Source organism: Ylistrum balloti, unplaced genomic scaffold (genome assembly GCF_031769215.1).
Source record: "Ylistrum balloti isolate Yb309-2 unplaced genomic scaffold, AGI_CSIRO_Ybal_v1 Utg370028, whole genome shotgun sequence".
Classification (NCBI taxonomy): domain Eukaryota; kingdom Metazoa; phylum Mollusca; class Bivalvia; order Pectinida; family Pectinidae; genus Ylistrum; species Ylistrum balloti.
This window is the reverse complement of record NW_026782092.1, coordinates 358,926-374,223: the sequence shown is the minus strand read 5'-3', so window position 1 is coordinate 374,223 and position 15,298 is coordinate 358,926. Positions and strand designations below refer to the sequence as shown.

The 15,298-nt window shown below is 38.3% G+C and overlaps 2 protein-coding genes across 2 annotated transcripts; both read left to right on the top strand.

The window, feature by feature from the left end:
* The first annotated feature begins 3,220 nt into the window (after positions 1–3,220).
* On the top strand, positions 3,221–11,560 carry LOC132548818 (uncharacterized). Its single transcript, XM_060212710.1, has one exon. It carries the CDS (start codon positions 3,254–3,256, stop codon positions 8,189–8,191), a length of 4,938 nt encoding a protein of 1,645 aa, XP_060068693.1. The 5' UTR covers positions 3,221–3,253; the 3' UTR covers positions 8,192–11,560.
* On the top strand, positions 11,060–12,461 carry LOC132548802 (antigen 10-3-like). Its single transcript, XM_060212696.1, has 3 exons — positions 11,060–11,092; positions 11,718–11,813; positions 11,901–12,461. Exons 1-3 carry the CDS (start codon positions 11,060–11,062, stop codon positions 12,459–12,461), a joined length of 690 nt encoding a protein of 229 aa, XP_060068679.1.
* Positions 12,462–15,298: the final 2,837 nt, after the last annotated feature.

The following is a 15,298-nucleotide window of genomic DNA, read 5'->3' as shown; positions in this document are numbered from 1 at the left end:
TACGACTATTGATGGGCCAGTCCGACTATTGTTGGGCCAGTCCGACTACTGATGGGCCAGTCCGACTATTGATGGGCCAGTCCGACTATTGTTGGGCCAGTCCGACTATTGATGGGCCAGTCCGACTATTGTTGGGCCAGTCCGACTACTGATGAGCCAGTCCGACTATTGTTGGGCCAGTCCGACTATTGATGGGCCAGTCCGACTATTGTTGGGCCAGCCCGACTATTGATGGGCCAGTCCGACTATTGTTGAGCCAGTCCGACTATTGATGGGCCAGTCCGACTATTGTTGGGCCAGTACGACTATTGTTTGGCCAGTCCGACTACTGATGGGCCAGTCCGACTACTGATGGGCCAGTCCGACTATTGTTGGGCCAGTCCGACTATTGATGGGCCAGTCCGACTATTGTTGGGCCAGTCCGACTATTGATGGGCCAGTTCGACTATTGATGGGCCAGTCCGACTATTGATGGGAGAGGAACACAGTTTGACTAGTGATTGGAGTATTGAACCGTCTGACCAGTGATGGGAGAGTTGGACAGTCAGACTTGTGAAGGGAAAGTCGAACATTCCGGTTAGTGGTTGGAGAGTAGAACTTTCCGTGCAGGGAGAGTGAGACAGGTCGGCTAATGGAGAGAAAAAACGGACCGTCTGACTAGTGATGGCAGAGTGGAACCGTCCGACATGGGGTAGAAGAGTCCCATTAGTGGTGAAAAGTTGGAAAATCCGATAAGTGGTGGGAGATTTGGACAACCCAAATATTGATAGGTGAAGGAGACAGTCCGACTAGTGGTGGGGGAGTGGGAAAGATCGACTAGAGTTTGGATGGAGGGAGGGGCAGTCCGATTATTGGTTGGACGGTCGGACTAGTGGTGAGGATGTCGAAAGTCCGACGATTTAAGTGAGAATGAGACAGTTCAACTCGTGGTTAGAGAGTGAGATGGCTACTTCAGTAATGGAAGAATGAGACCGGATAGCAATCAGGGAGGAGAGTGAAACTGTTCGACTAGTGGTTAGTCAATGAGACCGTGACACTAGTTCTGGGAAAGTGAGACATCGCGACTAGTGGTAGAAAAAAAATAGGGAAATATTAATCAAAAAGGGTATGATGTGACAATCCAACTTTGGTGGAAGAGTGTGACAGTCCAACTAGTGATGGGGAGTTAGACAGTTCGACTAACGGTGAAAGAGTGAGACAATCTGAATTGTGGTGGGATAGTAGGACAGTCCGACTACTAATGAGAGAGTGATACGGTCCGATTATAGGTAGAAGAATTGGGAAATATGACTCGTGTAGAATGGGAGTCAGAGTTGGACAAGTTCAAAGAGTGGATGGAATACTCCGTCCGTTGGTGGTTGAGCAGGGAAGTCCGACCAGTGTTAGGAGAATAGAAGAATGTGCCCAGTGGATGGAGACATTTGTAGGACTTTTCAGAAAGAATCTTTCTATATTTTGTCAAAGGTTTGATAAGTCACCTTATCACGAAATGGTTAGTTTTCAAATATGTTGATGGCTTTTTCAGTAAAAACCATTAATCCATGACTCTAATACTGTAAAATATATTTTCGATGTTTCAATTTCCGCGGTTTTACCGAAAAGTGAAGCAAAATAGATGTATTTTTCGAGGAATTCACATATGGGATCATGATTTTTGTCGGTCTTATCATAACTTAAATAAGGTGTTAAACCAAGCAGTTGAAATAGAAAGAAATTATTCATAGTTTTGTTCTGTTACAGATTGCTTTGGAACCCACTTTGATCTTGGAACACGAACACAGACATGTGCGAACAGAACAAAACCTGATGATACGCACTGTCCAAATGAAAAAGATGTTTCCTCTTCAGCTGGACAAGATGAACACTCACGTACATCAAGCTTCGCAACATCAAGGACGAAATGTCAAGCCACAATGAAATCCAACGATCCTACGAACATTTTGCAACACGGTCAGGAAAGAAGAAGACAAACAAATTCAAACATGAAGAAGTCCTCGTCATCACAACTAACAAAAGCGACTGCAAATAAAAAAGATTTCAAAGTATCCGACGATGCACAAGAGCTTTTTCAGTCAAAAACCGCAACAAATAATGGATCCAAACCTAAAGCTACTACTTTGTTTGTAAAATTAGCAGAAACCGTGGAACCAGAAATGATGTTCGATTACCTGATGCAGCGTCTGGAACATAAGATGGAATTTTCATATACAGTTCAAAATGTTGACAATCGCACTGGGAACACTACAGTCAAACTACAATGTCCAAGTAGACGCGCCGCTCAACGCCTTGAAGCTGAGCTTAACAGAAGTAACGATAAGTCAAGCACAAAAATTTGTTGCTTTTATTCAGTTAAAGACGCATCTGAGGCAAATGTCAATGCTACTTCACAAAGGAATCCTTCAGGTAAGTTTTTGTTACATAAATTCAAATTGAGACCACAACCTCATAAGTACTCAAACTGCTACTGCGAGTTATGTGCACATTTCTTGTTTTGTTTTAACTCATTGATGTACCTGTGACATTTGTAGGACTTTTCAGAAAGATTCTTTCTATATTTTGTCAAAGGTTTGATAAGTCACCTTATCACGAAATGGTTTGTTTTCAAATATGTAGATGGCCTTTAAGTAAAAACCATTAATCCATGACTCTAATACTGTAAAATATATTTTCGATGTTTCAATTTCCGCGGTTTTACCGAAAAGTGAAGCAAAATAGATGTATTTTTCGAGGAATTCACATATGGGATCATGATTTTTGTCGGTCTTATCATAACTTAAATAAGGTGTTAAACCAAGCAGTTGAAATAGAAAGAAATTATTCATAGTTTTGTTCTGTTACAGATTGCTTTGGAACCCACTTTGATCTTGGAACACGAACACAGACATGTGCGAACAGAACAAAACCTGATGATACGCACTGTCCAAATGAAAAAGATGTTTGCTCTTCAGCTGGACAAGATGAACACTCACGTACATCAAGCTTCGCAACATCAAGGACGAAATGTCAAGCCACAATGAAATCCAACGATCCTACGAACATTTTGCAACACGGTCAGGAAAGAAGAAGACAAACAAATTCAAACATGAAGAAGTCCTCGTCATCACAACTAACAAAAGCGACTGCAAATAAAAAAGATTTCAAAGTATCCGACGATGCACAAGAGCTTTTTCAGTCAAAAACCGCAACAAATAATGGATCCAAACCTAAAGCTACTACTTTGTTTTTAAAATTAGCAGAAACCGTGGAACCAGAAATGAACATGTCTGGTTACATTAAACAGCGTCTGGAGCACAAGATGGAATTTTCATATACAGGTCAAACTGTTGACAATCGCACTGGAAACACTATAGTCAATATACAGTGTCCAAGTAAACGCGCCGCTCAACGCCTTGAAGCTGAGCTTAACAGAAGTAACGATAAATCAAGCACAAAAGTTTGTTGTTTTTATTCTATGAAAGACGCATGTGAGACAACTATGACAACGACCGATGAAAACAATGTGTTGCTCAATAGATATGTTAGTGAAATGTGCAAAAGAGCTGATTCGATTTTAACAAAGCACACCGCAAAGATAGATGATGTTGTAGACAAGCTGAAGAAACTAAAGAAGTCAACAGACAAATTCCTTTCATTAGACGATTATTTCGCAGTTGATCACGAACGACGAGCATTGAAAGATAAGCAAGAAGAAATGGAGCTGCAAAAGAAAGAGTTTCAAAACTTTATTGCTTCGGCTCATCAAAAATTTGTTGAAATGGAAAACTCACCTGTTTGTGGAAAACTTGCTTTTGAAAATATGAAAGAGTTTGGCATAGAATGTAATAGACTTGAGAAAGGTTTACCGATGTATGCAAGAAGGTCAGATATACTTGATATCGTAAAGAAAAACCAAGTATCGGTCATCATCGGAGAAACAGGATCAGGAAAAAGTACGCAGATGGCCCAGTACCTCTACCAAAGTGGATACGGCAACACAGGGATGATTGCATGCACTCAACCGCGTAAAATAGCCGCCGTCAGTGTTGCTGCACATGTAGCTCGTGAAATGAGTTCAAATGTCGGACATGTTATTGGATATAAGGTAGGAATGCAAGAGAAAAAGACGGCTCTCACAAAGGTGTTATTTATGACAGATCATATTCTGTTGCAGGAATGTTTGAAGGACAACAAGCTTTCAATGTTTTCCTGTATTATCATTGACGAAGCTCACGAAAGAAGTATATACACCGATCTTTTACTCGGTATGATCAAAAGCTGCCTTAGCGTACGTGCAGATCTCCATGTAGTGATCACATCTGCTACCATTGATCCAGACGTATTCGTTCAGTATTTCAACCAATGTCCAGTACTATCTGTGTCAGGAAGAATGTTTCCAGTAGAGGTCATTTGGCAAGAACCCGATACCGGTAAGGAATCGTTTTCAAATCACGTAGAGGAAAGTGTCAGGAAAGCAATTGATGTTCACTACAATCAACCAGAAGGGGATATCCTCGTATTTGTTACGTCTCCACTAGAGTCTGAAAAATGCTGCGAAAAATACACTGATTACACAAAAGGTAGACCTCAGAATTTCGTTTGTTTGCAACTGCACGGAAAACTTCAGGCTGACGAACAGAGGAAGGTGTTCGACTCTCTTTCCGCAGGAAAACGTAAAATCGTGTTCGCTACCAACAGCGCAGAAACGTCGGTTACCATCCCCGGAATCAAGTACGTTATCGACACTGGCCTGGTTAAGGAAATGAAGTATGACGCAAAGCGCAAGATGAACACGTTAAGCTTGACAACAGTGACGAAAAGTTCAGCTAATCAACGAAAAGGACGTGCAGGACGAACTGGACCAGGTATATGCTATCGACTTTACAGAGAGGATGACTATGACAAAATGGAAACGAACATGGTTCCAGAGATACTGCGAGTTAATCTGCGTCAGGCAATGCTGAAACTCGTGGAACTAAACATTGATCCACTTGAATTTGACTTTGTCATGTCACCATCTGCAGAGTCAATGGAGAGTGCAATGGCAGCTTTAGAAGATCTTGGTGCGGTTTCCGAAAGGAAAATCACCGACATCGGAAAATGGATCTCGAAACTTCCACTCGATCCCAAACTAAGCGTTTTCATTCACGACTCATTAGAAATTGGAGCTGGTCTTGAAGGAGTGGTAATAGCAGCAGCTTGCAGTGGACCATCCATTTTTTTTCGAGCAGGTACTGTTGAGGAAAAGGAACTTTCTGATCTGAAGAAGATTCCATTTTGTCATGTAGATGGCGATATGTTAACAAATTTGAATGTCTTCAGGGAATGGACCAAACAGCCAGAGAAAGTCAAAGGAAAATGGTGTTACCAGAACTCTATCAATGGAAAAGCAATCAAAGGATTACGAGAAACCGTTAAAGAAATTCTCATGACACTTACAAGAGAAATGAAGATAAATGTGCCTTTCAAGTTTGCCGATCCCGCAAATGTAGACCCTTTGATGATTAAACCTCTCTTAAAGGTTTTTAGGGAAAACATCAGCCACTATCTTGGTCATCCTAAAGCAGGTTACGTTCTCGCCATGAAAGACCAGAGAGTACAAGTTCATCCATCATCAGTTTTGATATCTTTGGCAAGTCAGCCAGAGTGGGTTGTCTTCGATCAAGTTACGAGGACGTCAAGAGACTTTGCAATGACAATTACCTCCATAAGTGAGGATATAGTGAAAAGAGGAATCAGAGAAGGGTTACTTGATCTTGATTTAGAAGAAGCCAGGAAAAAACGAATTATACCTGTTCACAGAGAATTTGTTGGTTCAGAAGTGCTGCGGCAAGTTGTTGGACCAAAATATACATATCTCCGGGCGTTTGAAGACAAACTAGTACAAAAGTGCCAGGGATCCCTTGTTGTCGTGGAAGCCGACCGTGATAACGGTGAGCTGAAAATATTCGCAAACTCGTCAAGTAAAGAAGCCCTAGAAGGTTCGTTAGAAAGCGTTCTTAATCCGATCAAGAGTAATTTTCTGACCGAGGAAAGAGAGGAGAAATTAGGATTGAAGTCAGTAGACAGATCTGTTAGAGCTCTGATAGAGGCGGGAGGATGTACGAAGACTATATTTATGCCTGATGAATACAAAGTCGTAATGATACATTGTGCCGTTAATAAAAAACAAGAATTGGAATATGAGGATGTATTTCAACACTTTAACAAATTTGGAAAAATCAAGGAATGCAAAATGTACCACCACAAGAAGAAAGCGCCGTCATTGTGGGGTCAAGTAACCTACCAAAGAACTGGAGATGCTGTAAAAGCTGTTGAAGAGACTCGAGGAAACCCAGATCTTTCTGCACGACCAAACATACGAATGTCAAGTGAAAACTCAGAGAAGCTCAAAGTTCGAATGCAGTGGTGTCGTAGAGTTTCTCGGGGATTCGGTTTCGTCACATTTGCTAGTTTTTTAGATGCCGACAAAGCTATTCGTCAACATGAAATTCAGATTGGGAGTTCAGTAGCAAGGATAAGCCATCCCAAAGGTACAGAAGACCAACAAGACGATAGTAAAGTGTTCGTCTCTCGGCTGAGCAAAATGGTTAATGAAGACGTTTTGCGCGAAAGATTGGCAGACTCCTGTGATATTGATCCTGATACAGATATCACACGAGTGACCGTTGTGAGGGAAAAGGTACAGTTGGAAAGTAAAGACATGCTAGACACGCTTAAGAGGCGACTGTGTGTTGAAATTGAAAGGTATGTCCCTCCTTGCACATACAAGCTTGAGCTAAAGCCACTTAGAGCAACTGACATCAACTTTACTGCATTTGTTACGTTCGACAGTCCTGAAGATGGTGAAGGTGTGTGTCGCGAAATGGATCATTCATTTATTATTAATGGTCAGGTTGTCTCTGCAAAACCAATTCTAAATTGCTCCTTGTACATCACTAAAGGAATTTACGAAAAGAGTACCGGCGCAGTCGAAAAGTGCGTCATCGACCTGGAAGAGGACGGAGTTCGGGTGAAAATTAAAACCCTTCGAAACGAGAACTTAGTTGTTGACATCAACACAGACGACGTGGAAACACTTGTAAGGGCGAGACGATCTTTCCACGACATTATTAGAGGAGAGGTGATCGAATGCTCCGAGTCAAATTCTCTGAAACAATTGTTCACTTGGGAAGGAAAAAACGAGTTAAAGAAGATAATGAATCAAACAGAAACACTTATCCTTGCAGACGTTAGGGTAATGTCTGTCTCCATTCACGGACTCCAGCAAAACCGACAAAAAGCAAAGCAGAAAATTGACGATTTTTTAGTTCGACTTTCAACGGGCAATTCTGAAGTGATAAACTTAAAAGGGGAAGAGAGACCACCTGGAGTTTTAAAGGAACTTTTCTTGAAATATAACATTGATATGTCAGGATTGTGTAAAGAGACCGGCGTGGTTGCTGTGCGAGTGGATTTGAGAAACCATAGATTGACACTACACGGAGAGGATGATGCTCTGAACAAGGCAAAGGAAACAATTACAGATATTATTGAAAAATTATCGCCTGATGGTCTGAAACAACCTGATGAACCAGAATGTGTCACTTGTTTTTGTCCAGTCAAGCAACAGGATTTATACCGTGTGGAATGCTGTGGTCATCCTTATTGCAAGGAATGTGTTAAGGTTCAAATTCAAACCTCCATTACCAACAGAGAATTTCCAATTAAGTGTGAAATGGAAGATTGCACAACTCTTTTTACTTGGCATGACATTATTAACCTATCAAAAATGGGGTTCCTTAACATCTCTGAATTAACTGATGCGTCAGTCAGTAACTTCATTCAAGGAAATAAGAAGGATTTCCGCTTTTGTTTAACACCCGACTGTCCCGTTGTTTACAGGGTTACAGAGACTGGAAAGGCATTCATCTGCCCAGAATGTGACATCAAAATCTGCACAAACTGCCATGTGCAGTTCCATGATGGCATAACATGTGCCATGTTCAAATTAGAAGAAAACGAAGATCCAAGCGTGAGAAGGTGGATTGCAAGCAATAAAGAGAACAGAAAAAGATGTCCAAACTGTACCATGCCAATAGAAAAGAACGGTGGATGCAACCATATGACCTGTTTGTCTTGTAAAAAGCATATTTGTTGGTTGTGTCTGGAATATTTCGACGGGAGTGGCGCATGCTATGGACATCTTGCTAACGCACACGGTAGTTTCATGTAAGGAATTAATCTAATGGTGGCGAATTCGCACAAATATACGTGCAAGGAACCCATAATTTAAATAGATGTGAAGATGGTTAATCTGATATAAACGTGTGTACCAGATAGTCGTTGACAGGACACTTGAAAATATTCAGCAAAGGAAAGACACATATCAGGTCAACTCTGTCTGAACTTCTATTAAAAACTTATCTAAAATAAGTAAAATGTGTTTATGTTTAAAGAAGATTTATAGACTTTTAAAAAGTAGAATGTATTATCAATAATGTGTCATACACTGTACTAGCATGGCTAATACTTCGGCTAGTTATTCTCTACCATCTTTTCAATGTGAAATGTCATCCCTTTAATGGATAACAAATTCTACAAGTACATGTACTGTAGACGTACATATTTTATCATTAATTTTATTCCGGTGCTATGTGCACTAAAGTATTATTACGGTGAAATATGACCACGCAAAATTCTCTGTGTTGCATTATATAACAATTATTGTAAATACGCAAATTCATCATCGAGCCAATTTCCTAAAACTTGCTAATGCGCTAAAACTTGAAATGGTTTTATTGTGCATTTAATTATTGTTTGATTGAATAATTCAGAATAAGTCTTAATGTCGAGCTTTACATTAAGGTTTGTTTACAAGTTCTTCGCACAATAACCTTTTGGCGTCCACACTAGATGGTCGCTGACGCTTTGGTATTATTAACTATTTCCACAGCATGATCATTATTTGAAGAAGAAAAATGGTGCCATGTTTATGTTTCACATATCGGTACCCAGTGTGAATTGTTTGGCGTTCAAAATAGCAGATACCGTAATGTGTGCATTGTTTTCATTCCAAAATACACGCGATGTTGTCATTGTTTCTTTCACAGTTGTTGCTATTTCTGGCACATCTTAAATAAATAACGCTATCCCTAGAAATGAAATTTTCATAAGCGGATATCGGTAATAAGTTGTTTTTTCTATCAAATACTGGTTTGTTAAATTCTTCATCTATATTGATTTACAGAGTCGGTAAACCCAGTCTCGTACCGTTCTTATGTTTATAATTTAGCAAACTACAGTATATTTATCAATATGCGTGTTATCTCAATGTAGAATTTATCAAGAGGTTGAATTAAGCTATCGGCGGCCACTGATTTCGCTTAAGTATTTGATAAATGACATGTGTTGTGATTAGATATGATACATGTATGTTGGGCACCCTACTGTGATAGATCTATTCTGAAAAAAATGAAGTTGTGTATGAATCGATACCATGTTGGTATCCCAGTTTAATATATATTTATAAAGTGGTTAGTTAGCTCAACATAGAAAGTATGCGAACATATCAGTCAAGTGTTGTTTACTGTAATTTCAAGCAAAGGTATACACATGTGAATATGTTACATTATAATTTTTATAATGTTACAGTGTATGTAGCTTTATACATTATGTAGCAGCTGTAGGTTGAACTATTGGGTGGTTGTTTTTATGGAAATACCAGTTTCGCTTATTTGTAAGGAATAAATGTTATGTTGAATATCTGATGAATGTAAAATTGACATACACATTTCTGTAGTGTTTGAATCAGTAGTTTTACACTGCGTCATATTTGTTTTGTATGAGCTTAAAAAAGTTCGTTTTATTGGAAAAACGTGCCAAAAGATATATCATCGGGCACTTTGGCTGGCGAATTTACACGCGTAAAATCCCCATAATAACCGGCTTTATGACTATTCGGTATGGTATTTATATATCTGCTTGTTTATGTCACCTTATGTTAAGCTTTAAATGAACTTCACCCAGGACTAGTTAGCCCAAGGTTAGGACAATGTTAGCGAGTGTGACGTCACGCTGGCATGTCTAGACAGAGGTATTCCAGTTTACTTGCACAAGTAATGCGTCCTTGAATTACCCCCATCATCCTTGGACACGGATGACTGATGATTGAAGATGTGAGGTTGTGAGGATGATAACCTCAAGCGTTCGATCTAATCGTTCACCGTGATATACTTCTATAATGTATTGACTTTTAATACCCTCATTCAGGTTTTTTTTATGTGTACTCACTAAAAATGTTTATATCATTTGAATTAAATTTGAATATCTGTTACTGATACACACACAGACTGTTCTTGTTTAACTGTCAGTATTAAACATTCTTTGTCCAAATTGCTTTGATATAGCATGCGGCGGACCTCCTGTATATATATATACGTGCTATAGCCACCAACTACTACAAGGAGACCTCACTTCGAAATCACCCTTGTTGATTACGTGCGATATTGGGAAAAAATAAGAAATAAATACGTTTTATTATCAACATCGCTCTGCGTCTGTGGTCCGTCCGTCCGTAAATAATTTTTGTTATTGCTATTTCTTGAGAAGTACTGTATGGATCTTTTTCAAATTGCATATGTAGGTTTCTCTTGATCCCTAGCTGTGCCCATTTAATTTTATGGACTGATCAAATAAACAATATGGCTGAAGGCGGCCATCTTGGATTTTTTCAATGAAGTTTGTTATCGCTGTTTCATGAAAAGTACTTTTTCTTAAAATTTATATCTAGGATCCTTTTGGTCCTAGATGTGCCGGTTTGATTTTGAGTCTGATCAGAAAAACAAAATGACCGACTGAGGGCCATCTTGGATTTATTATCCCTATTTTTTAAGAAGTACTAAATGGATATCTCTCAAATTCATTTGATTTCGAGACTCATCAGAAGAAACATAATTACTTCCAGGCGGCCATTTTGGATTTGGCAGGTAATGATTATCATCGCGATTTCTGCAAATGAATGTTCAAATGTCTTATCATTAAGAGCGAAAACAGAGAAAGGAAGGGAAAATCCATCTTCCAGAGGGCAAATATAGATCAAACAATGGTGGGCGCCAAGATCCTTCTAGGATCTCTTGTAAAATGTTGTTGTTCTTCTGATAGTTTTTTTATGGGTTAATGACGTTAAGCTGTAACATTTGTTGTTGCAAAGACAGACTTTAAAAGTCAATTACACTGATTTCGGACAGTAGATGTAAAATATGCTGCTTGGCACAGCAGGTCTGGAGTTAAAATCTTCATCTTATAATTCTATTTTGTTTGCTGTTAATGAAAAGACACTTCATCATTTATTTGCAGAAATGCTCGGCACATAAATAAAATTGATATATTTGAAAGTTGTGCGTTTGGGGAAAGTTTTTCACCTAGAAACCTCGTAAGGTTCTATGATTGATATCATAATTATTACTGATTATTTTCTGTATTAATTTGTTTTTCTTCATGTTGGATAGTGAATGGATATTTAATCCAACTCTTTACAATTTCATTGATGAGTTATTTGAAATCGTTTGCTAAATGTATATGCCTAATATGACGCAGTTCTGATTTTTCTCGATATATGTTGATTAAAAGATATATATTTATTTCGTTTGTGGCTTGATTTTTTAAATTCTTCTTTATCCAATCAATGTATTATGTGTAATAGTTGGGGGAAAATTTAAGAATTAGGATTCTGTGTAACTGTGTATGTTATTCTGTTACAGAACCTCAGTAGTTTCCTGAGAAATATGTTTGTCGTGTTTCCATCTTCTCTAAGTCTTCATAGACTTTTTGTCATGTCTTCAGAAGAATTTGAAAAGGTATGGGTAACGAGAAGTCCAAAGCGAGTGAAAATGACAAGTATATATGTTTTCATATGACCAGCTTTCTTTTTAATGTAATTACAGCATAGCACATCCCTTAGTCTATGTGCGGTAGACAAATATACAGAAGATAAGTCGGCAAACAAAAGAGAAAAAGATCAGTCGACAGACAAATGTTCAAAAGATCAATCGACAGACAAATGTTCAAAAGATCAGTCGACAGACAAATGTGCAAAAGATCAGTCGGCAGACAAATGTGCAAAAGATCAGTCGACAGACAAATGTGCGAAAGATCAGTCGGCTGACAAAAGTGCAAAAGATCAGTCGACAGACAAATGTTCAAAAGATCAGTCGACAGACAAATGTGCAAAAGATCAGTCGGCTGACAAAAGTGCAAAAGATCAGACGACAGACAAATGTGCAAAAGATCAGTCGGCAGACAAATGTTCAAAAGATCAGTCGGCAGGCAAATTGCCCAAAAGATCAGTCGGTAGACAAATAAGAGATAGATCAGACGGAAGACAAATGTGCAAAATATCAGTCAGCAGACAGTCTGGTGTAAATATGAGTTGTGTGCATCGGACTTCCTTGTTGGTGAAGATGTTTTCTCGGCGTGGTTTGAGTTTCTCAGGAAGTAAATTGTAGAAATCACAGACTAACTTGTGCGGACATAGCCACTTTACCCAAATTGTTCAGAATAGCCTGCTGTTGGCATCCCACGTGGTGGTCACTGAAGTAGTCACCAGCTACTACCATGATAACCCACCTCTTAATGATATCGACTGTTCACGGGAAAATAGCCCCAACAAATAAACGATCGACCGATGTGATCAAAACGTTTTTGCATGAAAAGAATCACGTTTCTGGGAACAAAAACTCAGATCTTCTATAACGGAGGATGGAGATGATTTATTTATCGATCAATGGTAGGCAATATTTATAAAGAAAGTATGCGAGTTTTACTTAAGAGCTGGACTCTAGTTCTTTATCAAAATGGTCCATAGGCTGTGCTGTCCATTAAGTGATAATTAGTTTTTTGATTTTCTGATTCGTGATTGTTTCCCCTTTCGTTTCTCAATAAAAAATATCTAGCTCCTCCGACTTGCTTACAAATGTACGCAAAATTTAAACAATGGATTAATGGATTTTTCAAGAAATTTTTGAACTTTTGGCTGAATTTTATATCACATCGCCAAAACAAATCGTCACCTGTCTATAAACTTTGTGTTCGACTTACGATTACAGAACTAATTTTAATTTTATTGTTGTCTTTGGTTTTGATGCCGAAAATGATTTGAGTGATGAATAAGTTGAGAATCTAGAAAACATAAGCGACACCTTATCTGTTTATCAGGTTCGGCTGGGAGTGCTTATCAAGTTGCTCTTCACTCAATCAACACTGTTACAGAGCACCACTGCTTATAATTCAATGACACTCTTTACGAAAATAATGTAGATAAACCACCTGTCACGTGTGCTGTTGGAGCACCTCCGTCCACTGTGTGACACAATAAATTTTCGTTTGGAATGTGCCTTGACCCACTCATGAATGAATTTTGAATAACTGAAAATGTCGCAAATTATTTGTAAATGACGTCACGTCACGCACGCTTTTATATATGACTTGATTTGAGATATCTATTTTGCCGAGACAATATGAATGTCGCGTAAGAAACCCTGGATTTTTTTAGATGATCAAGGCCCTTGTTATTATGCACCCGGATCCATTGATCGGGAGCATATTGTTTTTGTGCTGTCTATTTTTCTGTTTGTTTGTCTGTTGTCAACTTTAGTTTTGCCCATAACTATTGCATCATAAGAGGTAAAACTTTCATATTTGACATGTTTGTTACATGTGACCAGGCCTTTCTGATGGTACCAACATGTTTTGCCATGTGATTTTAATTTTGTTGCAACTGCGGGCGTAGTGTTTAATAAGAAAGAATAAAGAAATGTTTGAGGCAGTTGAATAAACAACTGTTCTTCTGAAAATATTTATGGAAGCTATTCCACACTATGCAAGCAAACGTTTCGGACCATTTCTAAGGTAATGACTTTTTCTTACAAATACATACCTAAAACAGCAAGAGCACTGAATAAACTCCAGTGAGAATGGGTTGTATACTAATCAAGCCAAACGTCATCTACTTATGTTTCAGAGTATTATAGACTAAGATTATTCTGACTATTGTAAGTAATTATCGGTTCTGGAGGATACACACAAAGTTGATTAATAAGCTTCATGCTTTGGGCATTCAATAATTTAAGTTTAGTATACTGCTGTGGGCTTTAAAAGTTACCAAGACGACAATGAAATAGAAAATAAATCTTCGCACGAAAGTTTTGTGTTTGCCTCTCTCTTTCTTTCTCTCCAACGGATAAACAGACAGACATAATCACAACTCACGAAGGTTTAAGACCTTTGGGGAACTTTATGGACGCTACATTAATATCAAAAGGCAAATTGTATTTCCTTTTTGGCACGTAAGATTAAATAAGTTCGATGCGCGTTGGCATATCTGATGGTTTCGTTATTTGACTTATTCTCATTTGAGACCGTGATATTACTTATTTGGATTGATCAAGATTTACATGGCGGCTGTTTTGTTCTTTTTCTGTTATTTATTTATTCATTTTTGTTTGTTTATTTTTCAACCTCGTTTAGTCAAGTTTGAGTAAGCATTAAGATTCTGTTGACATATCGGTATTTTGGTAGTTTTTTTTCTGTTTAAAACGTTAGTTTCCCTCCATGATGTCGTATTATGTTTCTGCTGTACATAAAACAAATTGCTGAGAAATCCGATCGTCCATGTAGATAAATGGAAATATTTCCTTGTAAATATTGTGTAGCATACCCTCTTCAATTTTATGCAATTACAAAGAAAATAAACATATCATATTGAATACTAATGTATATATTCAATATTTAAGTGTATTGTATTCAACATTGGTATCTTATTCAATATTTCATTATAATCTTCTAAACATTTCTGAAAAAAAATCTGTTTCACTTCTGAAAATGTCTAATAGTAATGAAACCCTGGTAAAATACTAGCCGCAATATACCACTCGGTTAGAGAGAACTTCTCTTTAGCTCGATTGGTTGAGCGTCAGACTAGTAAGCCAGGGGTCCCGGGTTCGATTCCTAGCGGAGGCATTGAGATGAAACAGACTAGTAAGCCAGGGGTCCCGGGTTCGATTCCTAGCGGAGGCATTGAGATGAAAAATGACCTCTGTTACAGTAATAAATACTTTCAGGCTTATAGTACAATATCTTCTTTACATTTCTACAACCACTTACTGATTAAAGAAGTTAACAATTTATCAACCCTTAGCTAAAGACTAGTCATGTCATTAGCTAGACCAACAGAGAAAAAAGTTAAAGTGTAAAAAGTGAAAATCTTCTCAATGACTTCTCAATAACTGAAATAACCAGGGTACTGATTATTGGGTCTGTCGTATGCTGGTATGTAGAGCTACCA